This window comes from Scophthalmus maximus, chromosome 2 (assembly GCF_022379125.1).
Source record: "Scophthalmus maximus strain ysfricsl-2021 chromosome 2, ASM2237912v1, whole genome shotgun sequence".
In the NCBI taxonomy this organism is placed as follows: domain Eukaryota; kingdom Metazoa; phylum Chordata; class Actinopteri; order Pleuronectiformes; family Scophthalmidae; genus Scophthalmus; species Scophthalmus maximus.
In genome coordinates, this window is record NC_061516.1 from 3,174,213 (window position 1) to 3,200,728 (window position 26,516).

Below are 26,516 nucleotides of genomic sequence, written 5' to 3' on the forward strand. Positions count from 1 at the left end.
AAGGATAATTAATTTCCCAGATGCTGTGAGAACAGGAGGACGAGAAGAAGAAGTGGAAAAAGGTGATTCATGTTCCTCAATGCGCCTGAATAGAAGTAGATACATGTGATTGAAGGCTGCATAGGAGAGAAGAGGTTCATAGAAAATGTTCATAGGTGAACTATATCAGAATATGATTTTCCAAAAAGGAATAATAGAGAGGCTGATAGTCTGCCGCCTAGTGGCCACAAAAACCCTCAAATTAAAATATCAAAAACAAGGAAGAAACAGGAAGAAAGAAAACAGAACCTCCGTGGTAGAGAAGATAAATATACTTCACAAGGAAATACATTCATATTATAAATATTATAATCACTGAGAGTTCATCAGAATTCCTAATGTCCTTCAGCATGATTGCAATGTTCTCTTATAAAAGGCTCTTGGCAGACAAACGTTTTTCTTTAACAAAGTAAAAAGTTTGGGCTTTCCAAGAGAATTTGGTGCATGTATATAGTTTCTATCCATCCATCCATCACTTATCGTATGTTTATTTGTGTGTCTGTCAAAACAGCAACTCTGGATTTCACTGGCAGCGGTCAGCATTCCTTCATTTATTCTAAATGGAAGAATAGTCACCTATCATTACCACTCGGCCTGTCTGCCTTCCTGTCGCTCCTCCTCTGTGGTTTGTGTGTGTGTGTGTGTGTGTGCACTGCCAACACTTGTCTGTCCTACATCATCTTAAGCATCTTTGACAGCTCACCACAAGCTGCTCACCATGAGTAAGAAGCGTGCATGTGTGTGTGTGTGTGTGTGGTGGTATGCATTGCAGTGTGTTCTCACAAGGCTCCAATGAAAACAAGCCAAACTTTATCACCTGTATCAACAAATATTGATGTTCCTGCATTAATGGTCTCCCACATTTTTTATTAACGGACCTACAATTACATTAAGTGACTTCATGTCCATATTTATTTGACCTTTTCTCTAAATTCATCCCACTCAGCATAGATATTCAAAAGTGTTCTATAAATGAAATGTATTATTATAATTACTTTTCAGTGTGGAAATGCTGCCCCACTCTGGTGAATGTGGTGATCACATATAAGTAGCAGACTCATTTTTTACAGTTCCCCACCGCTTTAAGACGTTTAAGACGCACCACTTTGCTGTCTGGTGTTGGAATCTGTGCAGAATTGTTGAATGGTTGTATTCTGGAGTTAGAAGTTAGTTTGGTTTAAGGTTAGACATTGTGGAGACAGTTTTTAGAATAAGGTTTGGTTCAGGTTAGGGTAAGGAGATTGATGGGGACATCTGGTGGCCGTTTAGATAAACTGCATCTGAAGATGCCTTACATTGACTTCAGCTTGTGAAACTCTTAAAACGCTTTAATACCAGCTGACATTGGACATTGAATGTTGTTAATTGTTGCACACAGACAGCCCAGATGCTGCTAACTGGGTTGAACTGCCACCACACCGTAGAATTTATATAATCATCAAATAGAGGCCTTTAACGTTTGTACGTCCGAGTGCTTGCGTATGTGTGTGTGATGTGTTTACAGTTGGGTCTTTATGTGGTGTAATCCCACAGAATCTTTCTGGAAAACACGACCAGGGCAATGGAACCACTGACTCTAAATTTTGGATCTAATCCTCATGACAAAGCAGTTGTCCCGACTACTGAGGGCTCGGCAGGTATAAAAAGAGAATAAGGGCACATAGAAGCACATATGCCACACGGCTAGTATATCAATATGGGCAGGGTGAGTACTGGGCTAGAATAAGGTTTATGGGTGAAACACATGAGGTACATCAGTTGTCCTTTAGGAGTTTTGGATATTGACCCTTCAAGGAGAAAAGCGGACCCTCGGTGACTCAGAATCTTTGGGAAAACAAAGGATACAGGCACAAAGCACTGTTTTTGATGATTTGATGTTAGATAATCACTCACCTTTCGTCCCCCCCAAGCTCATCTTCTACAAGGACAAGAACTACCAGGGCCGCAGGTATCAGTGTGAGAGCGACTGCACTGACTTCCACTCCTACCGGAGTCGCTGCAACTCGGCCCGCGTGGAGGGCGCGACCTGGGTGATCTACGAGAGGCCGGGCTTCTCGGGTCACCTGCACGTCCTGACCATAGGTGAGTACCTGAACTACCAGAGCTGGGCTGGCTTCAATGACCAAGTCAGCTCCTGCAAGAGGGTCCACTTTGTAAGTGTCCAGACACAGATTCTAGATTTCTAGATTCTACCAACATCTGCATCCAACAGTACTCCCACTAAACCTTCTCTCTCCACAACCACGTCTGTTCCCCCTCATCTCCCCTCTACCTGCTGTCTCCCTCTGCGTCCTCCTCGCTCAGGCCGACGGAGGTCCTTACAAAATACAGCTCTATGGTAAGGCGGACTTTGGCGATCAGGTGTTTGAGGCCACCGAGGACTGTCCCTCTGTGCTGCAGAAGTTCCTCTGGAGGGAGGTTCACTCCTGCAGGGTGCTGGGAGGCTGGTGGGTCTTCTATGAGCATCCCAACTACAAGGGCCACCAGTACCTGCTGGGAAACGAGAGTACTGCAAGCCGGTGGACTGGGGCGCCGTCATCCCCACTGTCCAGTCTTTCAGAAGGATAATTGATTAGCTGCTATGCTTATTTTCTTTTTTTTTCTTGATGCCGATGCAACATGAGTAATATGTCAGGAAAATGTCAGGAAAATGTCAGGAAAATGTCCGGACTTCAGTTCATGTCAGAAAGCAACTCTACACTTCAGACATATAAATGTCCGTTTAGTACAAATGACTCAAATGATGAGGATTAAGTGGACTGTCACCTTGAAATAAATATGTTTTAAATTCCTCTGATCTTACTATTCTAATAATTGTAAAATGTTTTATGTTCTTCTCATCTGTTTTTCTGTATCTTCTCATTTTTACTCACCTACTGTGTTTCGAAAGGTGCTATATACATAGAGCTTATTATTATTATTATTATTATATATAATATGTTTCATTTATATAATGACATATAGAGTAAAGCGTCTTGATCAGTTAGTCTTGTTATATCAGACGAATCAAAATGAAACTGTAAAACAACTCTTTTTTATTACTGGATCTTCTTACACCTGGTGCACATGATCATAGTTTATAATAGTTTTAAAATCAATGTATTTACATCGTAACTCACATGCCAAACTTTAGGCAAATGTTTGTTGTCATGCAGTAAGTTGTGGAGCATGCTGGTCCCGTCCGTCAGTCCTGAGCTAGCGTCAGGGGGCCGTGTTCTTCTCAGCTCACACTGACGGCTGTTTTTCATCGACGAAGCTGAGCTGGGCGGCGTGCTCCCCCCACTCCTTCTCCGGCAGGTTCAGGAGGGGTTCTCGGGGGTGTGATGGCATGCCAGAGGGCTGGAGGAGGGGCTGGAGGTGAGGCTGGGAGAGGGAGTGGGGATAAGACCGGGATATTAACTGGGACTGGGGCTGGAAGTGGAGCTGGGACTCAGACTGGGACAGGAGCTGGAGATGAGATTGAGGCGGTGTTTGTGGCTCACTACCTGGTCCTGACAAGTCAACCAAGAGGGGGGTGAGGGATGACAGGTGGCTTGATGAGAAAAGAGAAGGGATTGAGGAAGATGTGTAGGGATGTGGAACCACTGTGTGCTCAGGCGGAGAGCTGTTGAGTGACGGGGGAGCAGAGCAATGAGAGACCTGGGGAAGAGGAAGTGGAGGATAACAGCGGGGGGCAGTTTGGGAGGGTGAACACAGAAGTGGATCAAACTCTCCTTGTAGCGCCTTCATGCTGAGCTGAGGAGAGGGCGGCTCAGGTGCCAGGATGGGTGGAAGTGGACTTTGTTCGTCTGGACTGTCCACGGGTGCATTTCTGGCGAGAAGGGGCGGGGCTGGGGAGCAGCCCTGCGAAGACATGCTGGTAGGCGGAGTCACAGCACTGGGAATCAGTCGCGCGGCGGGGTTGTGGAAGAGAGGCTTGAGAAGGCGCGTCATTTCCTGCAGCTCCTGACTTACAGCGGTCACCTGACGGGAAAGGACGCTCATCTGGAAAGTCACACGAAAGAGTCTTTAATCATAGAAGATTACTCACACAATGCCTACAACTTCACATTGACCAATACATAAAGAACTGAAAAAACAAACTTTTGCTGAAGCTAAGGAACAACAGCAAGGAGAGGACTGATGAAATCAATGTACAATGACAACGTGTTACCAGCCTCACCTCGTGTTTCAGCTTAGAAATCGTCTGCATGGTGTCACCGTCATCAAGGGCCCCTGTGGACACGCACACCGAGCGAATAAGCACTTCTACAGCCAATAATTAAGAATAGATTAGTTATTCATTTAATAACATGTCGATGGGTGATGGATCTCAGACAGGGAGAAAGGAATGGGGTTCAGTTGTGTGTGTTAACCTGAGGTAGTGGAATCGGGGCTGGGTAAGAAACACGGCGATGCACTGGGAGAAAAATCAAACTTCTGAGCTGCAGCACTGTGGTTTTCTGTCTCGATCCCATCAACAAACCTGAGGACAGACAGGAGGAGAATGGGGATTCAGTGATAAGAAAACATAACCAACAAAGTGACATGTGGTGGTTCCCTTACCGGGGGCTCAGGTCCGACTGCAGGCAGCCGAAGTTCACAGCGGGGATCTGCAGGCTGGCGGGCCGAGCGTGATTGCTCGCCGGTCTGAAGAGTCTCGGCGGCAGCAGCGGGGAGCGCAGAGGGGAGCGCAGAGGGGAGCGCAGGCCTCGGCCCAGCCTCCCGAGGGTAGGCATCTTGGGAAGCGGGGAGTGTTCCCCCTCTGACCCGGACCCCTCCTCGTCCTCCTTGATGGAGGGAAGCTTCTTCAGGATTCCTCCGTTGCTCTCGCAGGCTGCCTGAAGAATCAAAATCAAGGCAGAGGTTTTAACATAGGTGAAAGACAAAGTGTAGTAAGTAACTGGGAGTAGTCAGTTTTAAGTTTTAAGCTCTTTGACCAGATGGGGGAGCTGCTGAGCCGTTGCAATTCACAAAGGCTGCAATGGCGACATTCATTCAGTTTATCAGCTGCGCTGTGAAGGAGCGTCCTCATTCAAAACCAAGCAAACATCGACACCATTCACTCGCAGAGACACGCTGTGTTCCTGAAGGCTTATTATGGTCTTAGGGGGGAAAATAGCATGGTCGACCTTTACTTGATGTCCACATCCTTTTAAAGTAAAGTTCCTGCAGCAAGCATGTTGTTACTGGTGGTTACATGTTAATAATGGGGAAGGACATAGAGTATTATTTCCTTGCATCTTCTCTAGTCTGTAATTTAAAGCTGATTAAAAAATTGGTCAAACAAACCACAACTCCCCCCCCCCATTTTCATCCCCTATCCTCTTCCTCCTTTTCTCCTTTCACCACCACCCTTCCCCCCCCCCGCTCTTTTTGTTGCCTTCTCCATCCAGTCTTCGGCGCACGTGTCCGGCTGGTATTTTTAGATCTCAGAGGTTTAATTTTAGCAGAGGTTTGCCTGGAGGGATCAGAGTGGAGAAGGGACTATTTGGAATTTCAATGTGTGTGTGAGAAAGAGAGAGTGAGAGAGCAGCACGTGCCACCCTCGATATGCAGCATGCCACAATAAGGGCATCAGCAGATTAAGTTTGTGTGTTTGTGGGTGTAAAGAAAGAAAAATATATGAGTGCAGCATGTGAGAGATGTTGCATGATCATGAGGTCACTGTGTATTTGTGAGTTTAATGATACCTGCAGTGTTACTTGTATGTGTGTGTGTGTGTGTGTGTGTCCACTATATCATTCAGCAAAAACAAATATGCTGTGTTATGGTATGTTGGTGTGTCAGTGTGTGATGCAGCATGTGTGTGTGGGTGTGTGTATGTGTGCGCACAAGGTTCTTCCGCTTCCCTCCTCCGGCAGCTTCCCTTCATCCTGATGTTTTCTCGTCTCGTCTCCATCTGGTTGTTGCTCTATATTTATCCAGTCAGGGACGACCCCGCCCCTCCTCCACCCATCTGACAGCGCTATTTTTAGTCCTACGCCAAGCTTGATGGAGGGCGCACTACTGCTCTCGCTGCACGTGTATATATAAATAAATATATGTGAGTGCGCAATGTGCTGGGGACCACAGAGTTTGATGTTTATACCAGCGTATATTTGAGATCTATTTTCAGGCTTTTTAAATAACTAGTTTCACCAAATGAATAATCATGAATCAAAGTTTACTTTAAATTTTTCGATGCAGTTTTTCTGTTTTGGAGATTTTGAGGGAAACCTTCAGCATTACATTAAATGTCAGAAACAAACCGAGATGAAGTTTCATTTAGCTATGATGCCGCACAGAGACGGAACTAATTTTTCTACTTTTTGTGCCTTTGATCGATTGATTCCATCGATTGGAATTACAGCATATGGGTACAGTCGAGACTTTAGGCAATAAATATATAAAATCGTCAATATCAATACTGGTCGAGAACATACCAAATCTACTGTATACCAGATTATAAACATAATATATATATAAAATAAATAAGTATATAATGCTAATGTTTTAATGGTATGGTCCCACCTTGGCCCATATTCTCAAGCCAAAACACAATTCAAAGAATTATTATTTTATACTGTACCGGTCCCTTGACGTCTCTCTTGGATCTCTGCTCTAATTAACGGGCTTACTCACAGTGAAAATGTGACTTGTCTATTTCCATTGCAGTGCAGTGGTTATTCAAGTGTGCCCCGCATGAGTTCCATCTGTAAAACGCTGGTGTCCGAGTCGTCCATGTTTAGCCTAAGTTTAGTCTGTTGGCTGCGTCTCAAGCAGGAGCCGTGGCTGCCTCCTCACTGGCAGGCCAGATGGCTAATCCTTTTCAAGTGCAGAGCCATCACTCCACCACTGAAAAATGCTGGGTGGAGGAGGTCACTGCACAGCTGAGACGAATTTAAAAACAACAAAACAGAAGGAGTCTAATTGAGGGTTTTAACCATTCATTTAAGTATCTCAGTGTCTTGTTCTCGAGTGAGGGAAAGATGTAGCGCGAGATCCACAGGCAGACTAAAAGAGCACCAGCTCTCAATATGCCAGTCGATCAGCGTTCCCAGTCCCCACCTGTGGTCATGAACTGTGGGTGTGCTGATAGAACGAATGAGAGATACATGGAGAAGCAGCCTTGATGACTTTTGTGAGGTGCGTTTTGTCAAAAGGAGCCAATCAAAGTATGCTTGAGCATCTGATGAGGACCCCTCGAGGGAGGTTCAGCCTGGAGGAAACTTTCCGAGAAGCAGCGGAACTTGGGTGTCGTCTGGCTGGGGAGCATCTGGGTTTCCCTCAGGAGCAGCAGGAGAAATTTTGTTGGGGATAGGGAACATCTGGCATCCTTTGCTTAGCCTATAGCCACTGCAACTCGGCTGGACGGATGGACTAATGGACAATATTTATCCCTTTTGACAAGAGTCTTGTTTACATGTTTGTTGAAATACTTTATTTCAGAAATTACGTCCAACCTTTAAAACAAAAATTTCCTGGGGCTGGATACCCATCACATCGTTAAACTGAAACACGACTTATCGTGACAAAACATGTCCCTATTTGAGACTTTTCGGCTTTCGCAGAGTCTCAGCTTTAATATGCTGTCTAGCCTGAAGTATTATGATCATCATTGCCAGCTTAAATTTTTTTTTGGACAATTTGCATGTTTTTAGGATATGCTGATTTAGTTGTTTGGTGTTGGAATTTGTTTTTTTTCGGTAAAAATGGTTGACATGGGCGTTTAGACGAGCTTCTCCCTGTGACATATGCTGCATGGCAATATTGCGCCATGTTTACAGTAGTATGCTCTTTAACTGGTCTGTTTCGCGAAACTGGCAGTTGTGGCCCAAACCATTACTTTGAAGAGGTTTTTAATGGTCATCATCGTACCTCGGTGTTGTGTCCCTCCCGGAGGTTGTAGGTCAGATCGTGCTGGATCTCGGTGATGAACTTCTGGGCGTAGTCAGGATAGAGACAGAGCACCTCGCGGAGGCCTTTGAGGCTGATGTACTGCAGGTCACAGTAGGTCAAGGCCTTCACACAGGCGTTGGTCTTGATCACTTCTTCCTGCGTCAAACAGTCAGAGCCAATCAGGTCGCCCCGGCCTGGAAAAGGAAGACACAAGCAAAATCACCATTAACTTTCATGGAACAGAACATTCAGAGGGGGGGAAGTTTGGAACAGTCAAAAAAATCAAAAAGGAAAAACTGAACATGGTCATCTTGGTGAGACACTTAAATTAGTGTTGAAGAAAAGTATACACTGCTCACTGTACATCATTTGAGCCGTGGGTGTTTGGGTGTCTGTGTATGTCTGTGTGTGAAGGAGACAGAAAGAGAATCACAATGTGGGAAGTGTGTGACAATCCATATGCATGTGTGAAAGCATAATGTCTATTAGTGTGTAGCTACTGTACATACACAACAGGTACACAATGCTAATGAGTTCTCCCTCTTTCCTCTGTTGGCAGCAGCCACTTCATTATTTACACCTGTTATATCATTAATATGAAAAACAGTATTGCCAATTTGCTCCCTCCACATTAAACAACTGATGCCAGTGCTGTTTGTGTTTCTCCATTCCGTTTCATCCATGTTATGCAGAGTGGAAGTGTTTCGTGCCATAGAACTGGGCTCTGGAAGAATGACAGGCTCCTGGTTATGGATGCTCACCAAGTGGAGCGTTTTGTTTATTTAGCATCCGATGGATTTTTGAGTTGGCAGGCTGCATGGTATTTTTAGGCAACTGGAAAATGTTTATTGCTAATGCTGAGGTGTTTGAATGTGAATTTGTATACAGCAGTTCAGTATTACCCGGCCTCATTTTCCTTCTATTATCCATCCATCCATCCATCTATCCATCCATCGTCTACCGCTTTATCCATTTAAGGGTCACGGGGGGGGGGGGGGGGGGGGGGGCTGGAGCTAACATTTGGCGAGAGGCGGGGTACACAAAACAACCATTCACTCTCACATTCACACCTACGGTCAATTAAGAGTCTTCAATTTACCTAACCCCATTCTGCATATCTTTGGACTGTGGGAGGAAGCCAAAGAACCCGGAGAGAACCCAGGCATACACAGGGAGAACATGCAAACTCCACACAGAAAGACCCTGGTTGGTTTGAACCGGGATTCGAACCCATAACCTTCTTACTGTGAGGTGAAAGTGCTAACCACAACTACCGTGCAGCCTTTCCTTCTATTAGTATAAGAATAACAAAATAGAATGGTGATTTAAAGCTGCAACAAACTTTTTTCACATAGACAATTGAACAAATACATGCAAGAAACAGAACTCCAAACAAATACTGACGTTGCCCCGTGTACTGGATGATTAAGTGTGTAACTGTTAGCAAACGTGTTCACCATAGCAACTTTAAAACGTGACAATATATCAGTGCTGTGTTCACTGTTTGTTTGTTCTACCACGGTCGAGTGGCAAAATAAATACATAAATCCATTCATTAAATCGAGCATTAATTCCGTTTATGGATCTACTCTAGGGCCCCTGGCTGCTCCCCAAACTGTTCCATCGATCGCCGGGTCACAGTCAATCTTTCACCCGCTGCCGTGTGGAGTGTTTGCCCACAGGGACAGTTTAATACTGGGCTGCTCTTCTTCATTATGTTCTTCCTCATAAAAGCTGGCTGGTTATTATACGCTGGATGTCTAATAACTTGCTCAGCGGTGAAAGCCCTTTCTCATCTTGCTCTGCTCATAAAGCTCCGACAGGACTCCAAAATGAAGAAATCTCAAAACCTTGATTCTCTCCTATTCACAAATTGATTCACAATTGATATCAATTTTTTTTCCTTAACATGCTTCTTTAAAAGCACTTTGTGCTCTCACTCCAACATATTTTGTGAATTTCATACATACACTATGCACAAAGTCGTATATTCTGTAACAAAACTCTGCTCTGCTTCATACGAACAGGAGCAAAAAAATATGGCTGGTGAGAACTTAACTTGTTGTGAAACATTTATATGCGTCTTGAGATCCACTAATCCAGGGGAGCAGGAATAAAAGGGGATGGGACATGGATGGATGGAGCCAAGCCCTCCCATCTTATCTCATTACGGGACTTAGTGCTGTCCATGGTCCTGAAAGTCAGTCCTGTTGACCATGTCATTTATTTAAGATATTATTATGTTTTTACTATTTAATATGTAAATTTTTACTGCCAATCTTTTACCTTTCATCGAGATTGAACCCCAATCAGTTTTGAAGACAGGTATTGCTCGTTTTGTTGTTTACATTGATGCAGCTATTAAGCCTTTTTCTTTAGATTTTCATGCTTAGAAATATCGGAAGTGTCCGTTTGTTACCTAGAATGGCCAGCACGGTGTTATCTTTCAGTACTTCCATGGAGCCCGAGCATACGAAGTAGATGGCCTGGAGGGCGTCTCCCTGGCGGATGAGGAACTCCCCCGGGGCGCAGAACGAGGTCTTGATGATGAGCGAGAGGGAGCGCAGACACCCCCTGCTGGCCGACTCGAAGAGCGGCAGCTGCAGCAGCTCCTTGTTCAGGTGCATGGCGATGTCGGCCCTCAGCTCGTCGGGGAAGTCCTTCAGCAGCTGTGGCGAGAACGGGGATGTGAGAACTTACCTCTGCAGTGAATCAAAGGCTCCATCTCTTTTACTTTTAGTGGCTGTTAGGAGCTTCTTTCATTTCTGTATAATCATTTGAATGTGAGTGTGTGGGAAGGTGAAGGTAACAGGCCAAATAAAACCTTTCACATTCCCACATAGTCACAACTGATCCATGCATCCAACAAACAAACATTTCCTTTAAAGTCTTCAATCTTTAAAGGAAATGCATAAGCCCAAATGAACTTTATCTGGAGAACGGCTCATGCAATGGAAAAGGAAACTTACCTTAAAGCATTAGTGTCTGTCCGTCCTCATGTAATCACTTTTAAAGGGATTATCTAGATTTGTGGGCATGGTGAAACACACCAAGTGTGATTTCAGTGTCTATGAGGGCGTTAATCCATGAAATTAAGATAGCTGCCCCAGCCTGATGGAAACCAAAACAAACCCAAATCCTCTACCATTTCAGAAAGTTATAGGAACAGTTCGACATTTTCAGAAAGACGCTTGTCTGCAGAGCCCAAAAGGGCCTAATGCATCTCAATTCATTCAGTCATTCTTGAGGAAGTGAGTCCCTCCTACCTCGCTGACGTCAATGCCGTTGTTGACAGACCAGGTCGTCTGGAAACATTCCATCATGCGCTGCTCGATGGCCTTGGGCAGCCGGTGCACCCGGATGAAGTCCTTCAGATCCTTGGTGCGCGTGTGGTAGAGGGAACGGCGCGAGTACATCCGCTGGATGATGGCGGTGACGTTACCAAACACAACGGCGTGCATCAGCGCTGCGGAGGAGACAGACAAAGCTCCAGAAAAGCTTGTCAAAGTAAAGAACCTCTTGCAACAGACCCAAAACTAGGAGAAATAAATCTTTCAGGCTTCGTAAAGAATAATTTTAAAGCATTATATACTCATGTTTGTTATACTCAATGTTTAGTCTGACTCATCTTTGATTCAACCTATTCTCGTGACCTAAGGCTACCAAGTTGTCCTAAAGTGTGTATAAAATCCTAATAATAGATTTTTATGTTTGAGTGGTTTGGGTGTTGTGTTTCGCTGACCTCCGATCAACATGGTGCAAATGGAGAAGATCTTCTCAGAGTCCGTGTTGGCTGAGACATTGCCGAAGCCCACGCTGGTCAGACTGCTCAGAGCGAAGTACAGCGACGTCACGTAGGAGCTCCTGACGGATGGGCCTCCGCTGAGCGTGGTCCCCGAGCCGCCTGCAGTCCTTGCCCTGGCTCTGCTGCCGTTCCACTGGACCGAGCCCAGCAAGCCCGCCTCGCTCAGCTGCTCCAGCCCTGAGCCGTTCCACTGGGTGTAGTTGGTCAGTCCCGCTGTCACGGCGCCCTGCGGCAAGTCCGAGACTCCGAAAAGAGAGGTCAGCGGTGCCAGGAAGTATGGCGTTCCCAAGCGTTTGGCGAGTTCATGGAGCCAGCCTGGTGGGGGAAGAGGGACAGTCCAGAATAGTTTGTCAGTTTAATGAGGATGCATCCATGCTTGTTAGATGACCTTTACTAGCAGGCTTCATTAGCAGCAGTAACAAGGCTGGAAGGGCAGAGTAATTACTTCTGTGTTGGTGTTTGAGTATTTGGCCTTCCTGCACAAACACACAGTACACTAGCATTTCAGATAATGTCCGCTTACATTTACATTTATGTAGGGGGTAAATACTGTAATTTGTCCTCTCTGTTTAAAAAAAAATATATTTTTGCTTGTGCCAACCCCACACACACACTATGCTGCATGACACAACACACACAGACCTATATCCCAGGAGGCAAGGCTGTTACTTTCGATCTCGCTGCGTCCGATGAAGTACCAGACGCAGGCCATCCAGTGGGCGAGCAGGGCGAAGGTGGACATGAGCAGCGTGAGGACCACGGCGCTGTACTGGGAGTAGCGATCCAGCTTCTGCAGCAGGCGCAAGAGACGCAGGAGTCGTACCGTCTTCAGCAGGTGAACCCCAAAGTTCTGGGAGAGGAGTTATTGAGAGATATTAAGGTATGAACACACCGAACAGATTTAAAAAAAAAAAAAAAAGTGGACGGGATCATTTCCTGTGACATAAATTAGACCTCAATCTCAAATTCAATCTTAAAGGGGTTTCTGTCTGGAGGCAAGGGAGGTTTGCAATTAGAAATTACTCATGCAGCCTGAGAATTTTAATTAGTGCTGATAAGGAGCTGCGATACTGAAGAACCTGATCGCAATCACGCTGCAGAAACTCAGTCAAAGGCTCGCAGCTCAAATGCGATAGCTGAAAATCCATGACACGACTTTACCTCGAGATGAACTTGCGAGCAACGTGGAAAGGATATTCAGCGAGACAATCGCTGCCATTATCGTCGTCGACTTGAAAAATTACTTCATCCCATATCTTCCTTTTATTGATTTCCTCCCTCATCTCTGTATTAACTGCGGATGCAATCCCCTGCTCGTTTTACTGCCCGTTAAGTGGCCTGTTAATGGAAGTAAACGCAGTTTCAGCACAGCTAATGATGAATTACACCACGGAATTTAATTCGGTGAGTCCGTATACGGAGAAACATTCCTAAAATAATGACTTACTGAAATTATGAGCAGTGACTTATTATCTTATGAGAAACATTCTTGAAATATGCAGATTACTGTGTTTCCACATATCCCTTCTGATAGCGATGACAGAAAATCTTGAGCCTTTGTGACTGTATGTCAAAAATAATGAGAACGTTTCTCATAATTTATGGATACTGCAGGTCATGGAGCAACCTTCTCCATGGGATTTCTTTTCATCGTAGGTGGAAAAGGGCTTCAAAACGTTTGCTCTTTGTTTACTTTGCTGTGTCTTTATTGAATTACAGACTTGTCATGTATACGTGTTTGTCTGTGTTTGTGTGTGTGTGTGTGTGTGTGTGTGTTGCCTCTTTGTTCTATGTACCAATTGAGGGCTGTTTCATTGCCATGTTAAATCAATGGCGATGGAGGGTCGAACAGCAGGCGAGTGTTATTGAAGAAAGAAAGTCTATTACCACTGGCAAGGCCCACAGAGCCTCTACCGCTACATCACACACAAACACACACACACACACACACACACAGACACATTATTGCATAAATTGCAAACACAGACGACACACACAAAAGTGCAAGCACAGTCAAATGTGTCCAGTTGATATGGTTTAACAAGGCTTATATAAAAATAAATGTGCACACATTGTAAATAACAAACTAAAGACTACTCTGTGCAACTGTGCTGTGTGTGTGTGTGTGTGTGTGAGAGGAATTGTGAGACTCACCACACTGATATTGAAGGCGTAGAGCAGGTCGAAGGGCAGGGCGGCGATCAGATCCACAAACAGCCAGGATGTGACGTAGTGGATGCAGATGGAGCGGGCGTCGTACACGACCTGGCCCGACGTGCTCACGTAGGTGGTACGGAAATTCAACACGATATCTGACACACGAACAGACAATTTATCTTAACTTTGCTCCTGGACACATTTTTTTATTCATAATTAGGCCCCCTCTCAGCTCACTTCTGGATATTTGGAACAATTTACTTCGTTGAGTAAGAAAACTTCTGCACGGCTACTGGGCAACGGGATCACACGTTCTCCTTTACACGTGTTGTGTTCAAGGTTTTACTTGAGTAAAATATAGAACTTTGACAGCAAGATCCAGGCTGGAGAAATATCCCCTCTAACAAGCCTTCTTCAAGTGGGATTAGTGGAGGTGTTTGCCAGAGGGGAGACAGCAAGTTGAGATAGAAAAAGAAGCGGAGATTGTTAAAGAGGTTAAATTAGCATACAGCTGAGGGGGGAGTTGGAGGGCACTGCGGACAATGCCGCAGCTGAAGGGGCCAATTTATAGAAAAGGGGTGATCGTCTCCAGGCCGACTTATATTTAGACCTGGAAGGAGCAGCCTCTTAAACCAAAAGGACATTAGAAGGAACGGACATTATACATGAAAAAGAGCTACCAGGCCTGGCTTGAATCAAAAATAGAGAATTCAAAATGAAGTTTTAATTAGATGATTGGCGTAGGATTTAATGATAGCGAAGCAAACCACATCACTGTACCGATGATGAAGAGGATCTCCACCAAGATGTCGCTGACACTTGGAGGATTGCGTGCCGCCGAGATGCCGTCCTCTCGCATCTCCACGGCGGTGAAGCAGACGTTATAGGGAACAGTGACGGCCACGTAGAAAGTGGCCAGCAAGATCAGCCAATCCCAGCCGGCCTTGAACGCACCGTAGTGGAGGAGGATGAGACGGGACTTCTGGACATCTGCCACCTTGTACTCTGGGACTGGGTTTGCATTGGCTCCAAGAACGCTCTGGATCCACAGAAACACACGGAAACACACACACACACACACACACACACAGGAATGTTAATATTGAACTCACATTAACCATATAAGCATTCGTGGAATCACCACCGGGAGCCCTTCCACTTGGCAATACCTCAACTAGTCAACATCAATATTTTATCCTCCGCACTTGTGATGCAGTGTTATTCACTGTTTCCTGTTGAAACTTGTGGATTTGCATGGTGTGAACGATACATATTTCAAAAGGTAAATTTGAATACATTGATTAAACATCAAAACATCAAAAGAAAACGCGGCTCATTTGCAGCTTCGCTCCAAAATGTGCTGCCTTCAAAGATATATGACAGCACAGTCACAATCCATACAGTGATGTATCTCACCATATGTAGAGTACATAACCTACATATGGACATACTACTACCCAACAATACACATTTTTTATGTGCAAAGTAATTACAAATATTGATTTGCACTAATGCAAGTAGATCTAATATTTTCACTTTGATAACTTATGACTAATGACGTATTTCACACGACTTCCTTTCCTCTACGGTCCAGAGTCAATTAGATTGTGCTGCAAGGGCGTTTTTTTCCCTCCACATCTCAGTTGATTGAATTTACATTTTTGTGTCACCTTGTTGACTCAGAAAAGAATGCAAATGTCGTACAAATGAAGCCTTTCGACAGTACTTGAAAAAAATGAATCACCCCCTTTATCTGCAAATAAACAAGTGAAAGCACAAGAAAGCTGCTGACGCTGTACATTGCAGTCCTTCAGAAGTAGATTTAGTGAAAGAGTAAATCTACTGGAGGCTGCAGTGTTTATTAAAAATCCTGTGGTGCCTAAAGTGTCAGACAGAACAAATAAAACTGTTCTCAGACGCTTTACGAGTTAATCTGTGTTTGGCTGTGGGCTCATTATAATCAAAAGTTTCTTCATGAATTAACATGAATGTGTGAGCTCTGCAGATTCGAGTAGAAAGGTAGAACAAAGATTAAGGGTGTGTGAAAAACTTGCATGTAGGTCAAAAACTTAATCAGCGAAGAAGAAAAGCAACACGTCGTGTCTCACGTTGTTGATCTTGAGCTTGCTCTTGGTCTTGTCCTGTTTCTGGAGGTGTCCCGACAGCTGGTAGAGGACAGCGCGGCTGCGGCGGCGCTCCACGCTGAAGCCTGGAGGGCGGCTGATCTGGTGGACCTCCAGGCCGGTTTCCTCATCTGAAAGACAAGGACGCTCAAAATGAGAGGACAGACATGAAGACATGTTGGAGAAATCGAACAAACCCCCCCAAACCAGTAAACCTAGGGAAAACACTGTAAAATATTATGCAGAAACATCATCATAAAAAGTAGAATATGGCCGTTACTTGTTAACTTCTGCCCCCAAACCCCTTCATAATATCCCGCGTCATGTCTGCAGCGAGATCTGCGCCCCAGCTGCGAAGCCTCTATTAGATCATTACGTGTCAGCTGGTGTGAAAATTGGATGATGCCCCTCATTTCATTTCACTTTCTCTTTCACGCTCTCGCTCACCGGCGTCAGATTCGTTGCCTTGGTCCAGGTCCTTGTTGTCGGTGATGTCTTTGTGCGAGACCAGGAACAGAACCACCTCGCTCTTCTCGTTCTTTATGGGCACGATGTCCAGCAGACACCAGAACTTGGAGCCTGTTCGGGAAAAAAGAGATCAGAAGGTTCCAGGCCTGACTAAGAGATCGACCCCACCAATATTGGACATGATTTGAATCCCCAAGCACACACGTCTCACCACTCTTCTTGTACAGGACGATCTCGGTCTTGAACTCCCGCCGTTCGTCCAGGGCTTTCTGCATTTGCGAGGTGAGGCGGTCGCTGGTCTCGCCGCCGTACAGGAAGTGACACATGCAGCTCTTCTGCATCAGCTCGCCGCGGGCAAAGCCGGTCAGTTCGCAGAAGCCATCGGAGCAGTAGACAATGGGGTAGAGGGACTGGACCTGGGCGTTCCCCAGGACGAAGTTACTGTCTGAGGGGCGGAGAAATGGGTTTTGTTACATTTCTGGTCACATTCTCACTTCAGCCTTACTCATTTCCTCATCGGGAGTCATCAATGCAAATTCACAAGGGTGTAAAGTTAATTCAAAGACAATGTTGTAATTGAAATTCTGTGCACACCATCTCTTTTCTCACTCTCAGGCTTCTGAGTTCTTCTTCTCACTTTGAAGAGCTCCCCTCGGGGGAGAGGTTAAACATACCTGCTGCTTTTCACTGAGCTCCACGTCGTTTCCTCTCACTCAGGTCTCCTGCCTTTTGTTCTCGTAAAAAAAACCTCGCCATTTCTTTGTTCATCCCGAGCATCTTCCCCGCCTCCCTCTCTCTCTGCGTCTATGTCCTGTACAATGTTTCCAGCAGCAGCTCCCGCTTTATCAGACATTTTAATGGAACTGAGTTACACAAATAAACCTCACCACTACGGAGCTCAAACACCCCAGATTTTAATAATGAAAAGTAATTTCTGTATTTCACAGCCTTGGGCAATTTGCATTGGTTATAAGATTTTTTTCTCCCCCCTGTGCAGAATACAAACAAATAAAACCACTAACATTACTTCAGATATCAGTGTGGGAATTTGGGATTTTCCCAATCATAGTCATCTTTATCCCCTTGCATACGCTCATGTAACACACACTTAATGCTCAGTCACATTGCAGACGTGGAGTCATGGAGATGGATGGCATGTGATGTATTTATGACCCCTGCATTACAGTAGGCGGCTAGCCAGTCCCACATACATTACAGCCATACCGAGCAGTGACACGAGAGGTGCAGTTTCCCCGACCGTCAAATCCCATTTTGATTTACTGTATATAAAATACATAATGAATAAAAAATAATGGGAAATTGATATTTACCCACAATATTGAAATATAATACATTATAGGAGCGGGAGCTGTGACAAATGGTTCTAAGGCGTCAGCTGTGGGGACAATCTTGAATAATTCATTACGAAGCCGAGTTAGGTACGAAAGGTGACGCACGCAGACGAGACATTCATTCCACTGAGATCATTAAAGTCCGCACAGAGACGAATGTGGAAGAGCGCCGCACTCAATTTGAAGAATGAGGGCAATATGGGAACGAGAGAGCGGCGCATTCTAAAAGGTTGAACGGGAGGGACGGGCCGAGTGAGAGGTGGATGAATTAGTGAAGACAAAGAGAAAGTGAGATTGCATGAAGATGAACTCGGGGACGGTGAAATTTAATAACGCATGCATCAATAAAGCATGTCCAGCGTAAAAAGCCTTTAAGTGAGCTGTCTTTCAGTGCGGTTCCTCTGAAATCATGGATCACAGTGACACAACTGAGGAACATTAAAGGTGCTGTAAGTAAGTTTGCTCTGCTGCCAAATGCGGTTTCATGCCAAGAGTTTTCAACCAGTGTTGCCATTACCAGACAAGAAGTTGTAACACGCCCTCAGAGCAGCAAGGCTCCATCTTCAGGACAGATTGGAAGCTACAGTGATGTCACTCTGCTGCTGCCACAGCAAACCTGGACCCGGACAAGTGACGGCAAATGGATGGATGGATCTTATGTTGTGCACGCTGAATTTATCATACGTGTACTGCATGTTAAAATTATAGCTCGGAATAGGAATAAGGATGCTCAGGGCCATATGATCTCCGAACGGTGCTGTTGGCTGCAAAGCGCCTCCAAATCATTCAGGCAGTCGAATCCTTTGTAGTTAATGACAACTCATAGTTTTGTGTACAGTTAGATCAGCTACTTATCCAGATTTGCAATCACAGGAACAACAGTCCACCGTGGGACGTTCTGTGCAACAAGTGCGAGGCCACTTTGTTTCGCCGTGACAGCAGCATCTGCATTGTCGCCGCTTCGTTGTCAGTTTCACCACTTGATCAGGGCCAGGGAGGCAGCCCTCCACTTTAAATATATATGAGCTGGCAATTGAGATGAGTGTGACAGGATATAATAGGATTTAATGAATCACTTCTCCCAGAAAAAAAGAGGGCTTGATTAATTGGTAGCACGGAGGAATATATAATATTTAAGAGCACCGAGCCCATTTTCCATGAAACAAGAAAAGTGCTTTCATACGAGGCTAAAGTAGTAGAGGGCCAATTACAGTGAAGCTTTCAGAAGAATGTTGAAAGAAAAGGACAGAATGGTCACAGAGGTCAGGGCTCAGTGCAGTCCAGTAAGCTCCTTCCACAAACATTTTCTTTATGAACCTGACTTTGTACGCGAGGGTATTTTGGTGTGGAAGCAGGGAAAGTAGTGGTTGCTAAAGGCAGTTAACTTAAGGGTACCCCTGAAAAGTTTTTTTAGCGACAAAGAGGAAAAAAAAGCCTTTATATTCAGTCTCTCTCGCCCGTCGTGTTTATATAACCTTGAAGCCTAAATAAACGCGTTTACAAATGAAGGCTTTTTCAGCCTCATCCAACTGTGCAGGGATGTGTACTCATGCAGGTGCTCGGCATATGTGTGCACGGCATTTAAACTGTACTTGCTGTATTAAAGGATAGGGGTCATAGATGTTTATATATATAATGCATTTATTTAAAATGTGACTACAAAACTGAGCGTGTTCACATGATGGAAGCACAAAACCACGTGACATGTCGAGCCATTTGCTAACATGAAAATATTTGGGATGCAGCAGGAGCCTCCGAAGCCCCGAGGCACATCTTTGCATCTGGATGTGTTTTGCTTTCTGCCTGCGCAAGGTTACAATGTTCAGTGAGCGTGTACATAGTGGTCAGCACCCTTACTTAAATGAACATTCTCCCCCCGAAAGCGTGCTTCGGTTACAGAGAAACACTTCATGTCCTCCAACGTTTTCCTTCTACTCCAGCCTTGCACCATGACGTTCTGCCCCCCCCCCCCCCCCCCTCCCCGTCGTATTAATTTGCTGTACGTTCCCCGGGGACAAGGAGAGAGACCTGTCACATCCTAACAGCAACCCAGGTGCAAATTCGTGTGAGCTGAACTACAGAACCACTCAGACTCAGCCCCTGAGCGTCTTAGGGAACCCCGATAAACCCTGGTACTGATGACAGTGACATCGACAGCCCGCCAAAACAGATCCACTACCATGCACACACACACACACACACACACACACACACACACACACACACACACACACACACACACACACACACACACACACACACACACACTGTGGAAGACTAGAGGATAGATATGGAAATATTTTCTACTATTCTCACAAAAAATAATAATATCAAGCTTCAACTACCAGGATAACTGTAAATAGGACCATACCTGACACATGCACAATCAATCAAAATGTTGGAATAAACTCATTAAGAAATTTATAAATTCCACCTCAGCATCATGTCACCGCTGAAGTCGGTGCTAGTGAAATATTGATGTTTTTTTCCTGCATTAGGGTGCAGCTGCTTTGTCGCTGTTCGCCTGCTACCGAACACAAAAAGGGACAAATAAAAATAATCTAACTGTAAAGATCCATCTGAGAAAATTCCAAAACTTCCCCAAAAACGTATAAACACCAAGTAAGTCAGGATCCAATGCCGAAAAAAATGAAAGCGATGAACACCGACAGCAAGACGACTCCTGAATACGGGACTGTTTGTTAAACCAGCTCTCGAATGCGTTTCCTAAACTTTGACTGAAAGCACATTTTCACTCTGCATCAGCTTCAAAACTTTACAGCCGACAGCTTTGTGCCAGAATTCCCCTGGCAGAAACACAAAGTCACTCTTAAGTCACTCCTCTGTCCTGTTCACCCTTTTTTTGTTTCACACAACAGCATGAAGATCCAATTAAAACTGCTGTATGACCTCCACAGCATCAAGATGAACATATAATATACTTTTATGTTTTCATAAAGACATTCATTCGTGTCATTTTTAACTCACATGGATCTCTGATCATTTGACCTGTAGGTGTTTTGTCATTATCCTTGGACGTGTACAGAATAAGCAATAATTGAAAATTAGATCAGTTAATCTAATGATAGATAACGTTGCAGCAACTAAACATCACCAATACGTTTTATTTTAACTGACTAGAGGGATTATTTGTTGCACAAAATAGGAAATAAAAGGTAATCAAACTTGATCTCAATTGCAAACCGCCAGTTCATAGTCCAATTTTAAAATGAACACACTCTCCCACAAGGAGTGGAGCAGGATTGAGATATCTCTGGGCTACAAAGGGCTCTGAAGTTCTGTGCTGCAATGTAAGATGAAGAAAAGAAAAAAAACGAGAGAAATTCCCTGGAGTCTCCCCGAGTTATCGCGCTGCATTAATGTTGTATGGGAGAGATGGAAGATCCCAGCTTCTGACCTGAAATACTGTTCTGCTCAGCCGGCTCTGAGAACCCACTATCACTCACAATGAACATGCCCTGCGCTGTTTTTGTTCCCCTGGTATTATTTTCAGTCAAGAGCGCCAAGATATGCAGTGATATGGCATCGCAAATCTTTTCTGCAGTCCATTTGGCTTGGTGTTCTCTGAACCAACACTTTGTTCAACTCCTTCTGCCGCTCAACACTCTCTCGTGTCAGCACCCCGCCGACAGCGCACGTGCCGTTATAAGACAGTTGTCCGATTGAAGAAGCACCTCGTTAAAATGCCCCGGCTGTGTTTCTACCACGGGCCAGCCGGAGGTTACAAGAGTGTACGGACTAATGAAGCGCTCCACATGAGCGTCGGTCCAGACCTCCCGTTTCCTCGCGCGAGGTTGTCCACATTTGAGGAGCTGCTGCTTATCAGACGTCAACTTTCATAGTTTTATACCTCGAACAAAGTTTTCATCTATTCACTGTAGCAGTTCAGAATATGAGTAAAACTTTATACTAGTAGAGAAACGGGTTCATATGTAGACAAGTCTGGAAAACTTTAACTCTGGGTGGCTCATGTTAAAAGCCTTCCACGTCTTCCGCTCGGAGATGTAGCTGGAGGGTCATCAGTTCCTGTTGGGAAGCCAATGAAGCTGCTTGACTCAGGAGACGTGGTAGCGACAACATCTGTGGTAATTGAAAGCAAAGAAGGAGAAAGGTCGGGGAGAGGAGACTCTTTGTTCGTACGGTGTCCGAGAGGATCCTCCATGCGGTCAGACCACTAAAGGACGGGAGACAGACTCTCACCGAGGCTGTTCTCAGAGGGAAAGCAGATCCGTCAGCGATGTGACATAAAGGGCCAGTTGAAGGACGTCTTGAATATGGCCACTCCTCAGGGGCAATCAGAGCCAAAGTGTGCGGAAAGTAGAAATCAAGCGGATTCGTGGTCACCTGCTCTGTCTGTCATTTTCATGGACACATGGATGTCTGTCATCATCTCAATCCCCAGGCAACACTGTGCTGTCTGAGGAAAATCTACAATTTTTACAATTAGTTGGCGTAGCAGGCGGAGAACTCATCAAGTCAGGATGATTGGGTGAAATCTCTGCCCGGCCAAGAGCAAGTGCTGTGTCTACTGGATCTCCGTCTGCCAGCCAGCGCACTGGGGCTGCCGGGCAACTGCAGAAAGTGATCGGATGCAGGGAAGCTCAATCTGTTCGACTTCCAGATTAGAGGAGAACTGATCGCTGTTGACACAACACCAAAAAGTCCTAATCGAATCAATGCTATCTCATCAAGCTTTGTCTTCGGGGGGGGGGGACACCAAACAGAAAATATAATTGCAGAGCCACTAATATATGATCAGATTCCTACATTTTTCCACAGCATTGTCTTGCAGTAGAAATCCAACTGTAATCTCCAAACATTAAATTCTATTTATTGTAATTTACAGCTGTGTTTCAGGAAAGAGAGTCCACACATTGTGTCTGCTGCTCGGTCCTGCCTGTTCGTTTGACGGTGTTATGTAACTGCAGTTTGCATATTGATCGACAGAGGTTTCCTTGTGGAAACAGGTGAATAAGAGTCTGCATATAGATTGTTTTGATTTGATTTTAGGTAAGAAAAATAAACTCATTGTCAGATTTTTTGTTGAAAGGAGTTCAGGTTCAGGTTTACTTCATGTATAGATATGTGTTGTCTTTAGTAGCTGATGTAACGGCTTGAAATGTTCTGTTTACATAGAGTTGGTATTAAAAGCAGATTTAAATCGGTTTTCTTTTTCTAAAGCTGGCAGCTGCTCCCACAGAACACCAGGTCTTACTGTTTTTTTTGCCAATTTGAATTAACCATACGACAACATAACATGATATGAGGGGCCTCAGATGGGACCCTGCTATTTTGTCACAAAGAATCAAAATCAAAGTTCTGTGTTTATACTTTGCGCATTGCTCGATTGATGCATTTAATCACACTACCCAGCAAATCAAGAAAAAGTGGCTCAATTTTGCCCTGGCCCCACCTTACAGACTAATGGAATCTGCAGTAGAAGCTGCAGCAAACTGAATCCACGTGGAATGGAAATTGCAACGTGCACAGTTCTCTGTTGTGAAGCCCTTTGAATGGTAATTATTACACTGCATTAATTAACACTGTACATTATCAGGCGTCAGTACATTACAGCTGAACATATATCACAGGCGGGAAACCACAATTTTGCTTTGGAAAAGCAATGCCCCCAGAATGCAAAATCAAATTTGCATTTGGTCAATAATGAGACATCTATTGCTTTAATGTAATAAATAAATAAAATCATATAGGTCTAAACTCTGTAACTGACTTTACAACATCTGCAGTTGTGTGCATTTGGCAAAAGTTTAGCTTAAGTCATTCGTTTTTGCATCTCTGTAGGGACCACTAGTTAAATATTAAAGCCTTTCATTCATCATAATTCATTCATAAGTCAAAGTATCAGCAAGACATCATTTGCCCTCAATCCCCATTAAGGTCTTTGCAGGTCATCGGATTAGGACTTCAGTGAGTTCAGAGTTTGGATTTTGTTCCGCATTAGACTAATAAACACGCATGTGCACCATTTTATCCATTTCGCATCATAAAAGTCTTTGATTAGGGACAACTCGCAGATAAAGGAATGTACTCACGGGTCCCATCGAATCGAGTGGCGATGGTGTCCAGGAAGGTGTTCTGCGGCGCGATCAGTCCGCGCATCACCGGCATCCGAGAGCGGGTCGAGCCGCGTCTCTCCCGGCGCTCCGTGCCATGGCCCTCGCCCGCGGTGGACACGAAGCCCGGCAGGAACTTGGACGTGGCCCCCGGCGCTCCCCCTAACCCCTGGAGGAGGGCGCCGAGCCGAGACACCCGGGACTCCACGGTCCAAAACGAGCCCCCGACCACCGAGCAGGTGATCCCCGCGGCGAAGAAGAGGAGGAGAGCGGCGCCGCTGGAGGGGCGAGGACGCGGAGGGACGGAGGGATGGAGGGGACCACGGCGAGGATGGTCACATTTACGCACGGGTGTGCAATGCAACCTCTCTCTCCTCCTCCCCTTACCCCTCTCTTCCTCTCCCTCTCTTGCACGAACACTTTTTTCTCTCTCCAAACATTGCCCCGCTTCAGCAGCGTGGGCAGAACAAGCGTTCCCATTCGCTTTTACCAGCCAGTGCACCCCCTTCTCCCGACCTCTTCAACATTATGTCAGTGCCTCTTCACCTCTCAGCCCCTGTTGATGTGATGGACGCTCCTTCCAAAAGCGTGGACGTTTGAGAGTTACATTGTTTTTATTTCTGGGGGGTATCTCCAGCAGTGTCTTGTAGGCCATGTTTCAGACGTTGAAGCTGCAAAACATATCACTACGAGAACGAGATGGATGATTTGGTCAGGGGTGGACAGACGATTAAAACATCACTATGTGTGCAGCTGAATAGAGATGAATATTATGTCTCATCCACATGATGTATAGTGGAATGCAAAACCACATGTGCCTGTGGGCAAAATGCTACATGAGAGAAACACACATGCAGATTTAAAACAATCTTATGCTAAATAAATACTATGATGCTCAAAAGGCTTCAGCTGCATGTAGGGTTTTATGTGTTCTCGCTGTCTCCGCATTGGTTTCCCATGGGTGCTCTCAGCTCAAAAACATGAAGTCTTAGTTTCCTGTTTTTATCTGTCTACTTCACAAAAACTTGCACATTCACCTTCTGAAAATACACATTTTTCCACAAGCACAAATAAACAATTGGGATCCCAGCACAGTTATTATGTAGCCTTTGACACAGAGACATGCAGATTATTACCTCCAGGATCCCAAATACTTCATCCACAATCAGTCACTGAAGTTTCATTAAGAGATTTTCTGTACCATGATTTTCTTGCACATTAACCATCAACGTCTCCCCAATGACTCTGTCCGGTTCATTGTTTATTCATCAGTTTGTAAGTGAGAAAACAATGAGCTTCAGATCAATTGCACCAGATATACTATAGGCATCTGGGACGAAGAGAAGCAGTTTCATTCAAATAAGAGCCAAGATGGGGTGGTGGCAAGGTGGAGAGAGGGGCTGTGGTGCAGCAGAGGCAGGGGGGGGGAGGTCCCAACAAAAAAATGGAATATTGCACCTTAGTTATGATGATATAAGAATAAACTAGTTTGACTACACTGTCATGTTCCAGTGAAGTGCACGCCACGCCACGGGTGGTATTAGTGAGGAAACGGCGCCATCTACAGGACATGCAGCGCAAGTGAAGCAACATCCGGTATGTCACCTTTTCTTTTTCACTAACGGAAAAAACAGCACTTTATAATTGCTTCTGTGCTCAATTTCTTCGTTGTTGTGATCTTAAATTTTGCAATTTTTTTACTCCTATTTTTAAAGATCGTAATCATATGTTTTATATTGACGTAAAGTACATTTCCTCCAATGCAATACAAATAATAGCATGATGATAATTAACTTCCTATATTACTCTTACCTCTGAAATGCTTCTCTGTGGGTGGCGTCTGACGTCGGATGGTAGCGATGATGAATTCATGGCTTGACATTAGTTTCGTTAAAAAAATGGGTATCCTTCAAGTTATGTTTCGGTATCTTGTTGTACCATTAGCTCGCTTAGCACAAAGCTAGCCATAGCATTTCTCTGTCAGAAAGTTGACACCAAATTTCGTCGAGGAGCGTTGACTTTATCCAGGAGCTTCTGTACTTGGAACTCATCCAGTTTATCACGTTTCCAGATGTTAAAACGCTTGAGTCCAGGCACGTTTGTCTGTTTTGATCGGGAAACCGGCTACATGTTCAAATTGTTGTTTGTTGACAGGCGCCATGACGCTTGTCATTCATGTCACGTAACAATTTGTTGCGTTCAGGGTTCGACAGCTACAAGGACATGCTAGTGTCCTGTTTTGTGTTATTTTCTTTTAAAACAGAGAAGAAGAAAAATATGATACAAAGTATTTCATTTAATATCACATTTTCTATGAAGAAATCTTAAAGTTAGGATTCTGCTGACAACCCTAATATTCAATGCACACGCTCACATTCACAGTTTATGCTAAAGTCTTGAATTTGCCCCCAATCTTTGAGAGGTCAATCCTACAGGAACCGTTTTTTTTTGGATCAAAGTGGTTTCAGAAAAATCTGTTGCACAATAATTCCACAGCATCTGTGGCAAAATATTCAGGAGGTTCTTTAAAATATATATATAAATATATACAGTAGATTGGATGAATTGATCCTTTAATTATTTCTATTGGAGTTCACGGATACCACCAGTAGATGTC

The 26,516-nt window shown here is 44.6% G+C and overlaps 1 protein-coding gene and 1 pseudogene across 4 annotated transcripts; one reads left to right on the plus strand and one right to left on the minus strand.

The window, feature by feature from the left end:
- The first annotated feature begins 1,735 nt into the window (after nucleotides 1–1,735).
- LOC118301550 lies at nucleotides 1,736–2,691 on the plus strand (annotated as a pseudogene).
- Nucleotides 2,692–3,051: 360 nt separating this feature from the next.
- Nucleotides 3,052–26,084, minus strand: LOC118301377 (potassium voltage-gated channel subfamily H member 3-like). Of its 4 annotated transcripts, none has more exons than XM_035626837.2 (16): nucleotides 25,712–26,084; nucleotides 23,879–24,585; nucleotides 16,664–16,897; nucleotides 16,432–16,563; nucleotides 15,970–16,115; nucleotides 14,816–14,900; nucleotides 13,859–14,016; nucleotides 12,347–12,554; nucleotides 11,642–12,019; nucleotides 11,166–11,365; nucleotides 10,319–10,568; nucleotides 7,879–8,093; nucleotides 4,585–4,859; nucleotides 4,395–4,504; nucleotides 4,202–4,287; nucleotides 3,052–4,023 (listed from the first exon to the last, which is right to left on the minus strand). In XM_035626837.2, exons 2-16 carry the CDS (start codon nucleotides 23,952–23,954, stop codon nucleotides 3,265–3,267), a joined length of 3,312 nt encoding a protein of 1,103 aa, XP_035482730.2. In that variant the 5' UTR covers nucleotides 23,955–24,585; nucleotides 25,712–26,084; the 3' UTR covers nucleotides 3,052–3,264. The 4 variants fall into 4 exon arrangements, with proteins under 4 accessions (XP_035482730.2, XP_035482729.2, XP_035482727.2 ...); XM_035626836.2 differs by having other exon boundaries at nucleotides 4,202–4,254; nucleotides 14,642–14,900; XM_035626834.2 differs by having other exon boundaries at nucleotides 14,642–14,900.
- Nucleotides 26,085–26,516: the final 432 nt, after the last annotated feature.

Excerpts from the sequence above, each read along its gene's own strand:
- LOC118301377 (XM_035626834.2), bottom strand. The coding sequence starts at position 23,954 with ATGCCGGTGATGCGCGGACTGATCGCGCCGCAGAACACCTTCCTGGAC. Across the intron at positions 12,020-12,346 it reads CCTTGCCTCCTGGGATATAG|GCTGGCTCCATGAACTCGCC; the intron begins GTCTGTGTGTGT and ends TTCCCCCACCAG. Across the intron at positions 8,094-10,318 it reads CACCGTGCTGGCCATTCTAG|GCCGGGGCGACCTGATTGGC; the intron begins GTAACAAACGGA and ends TTCCTTTTCCAG.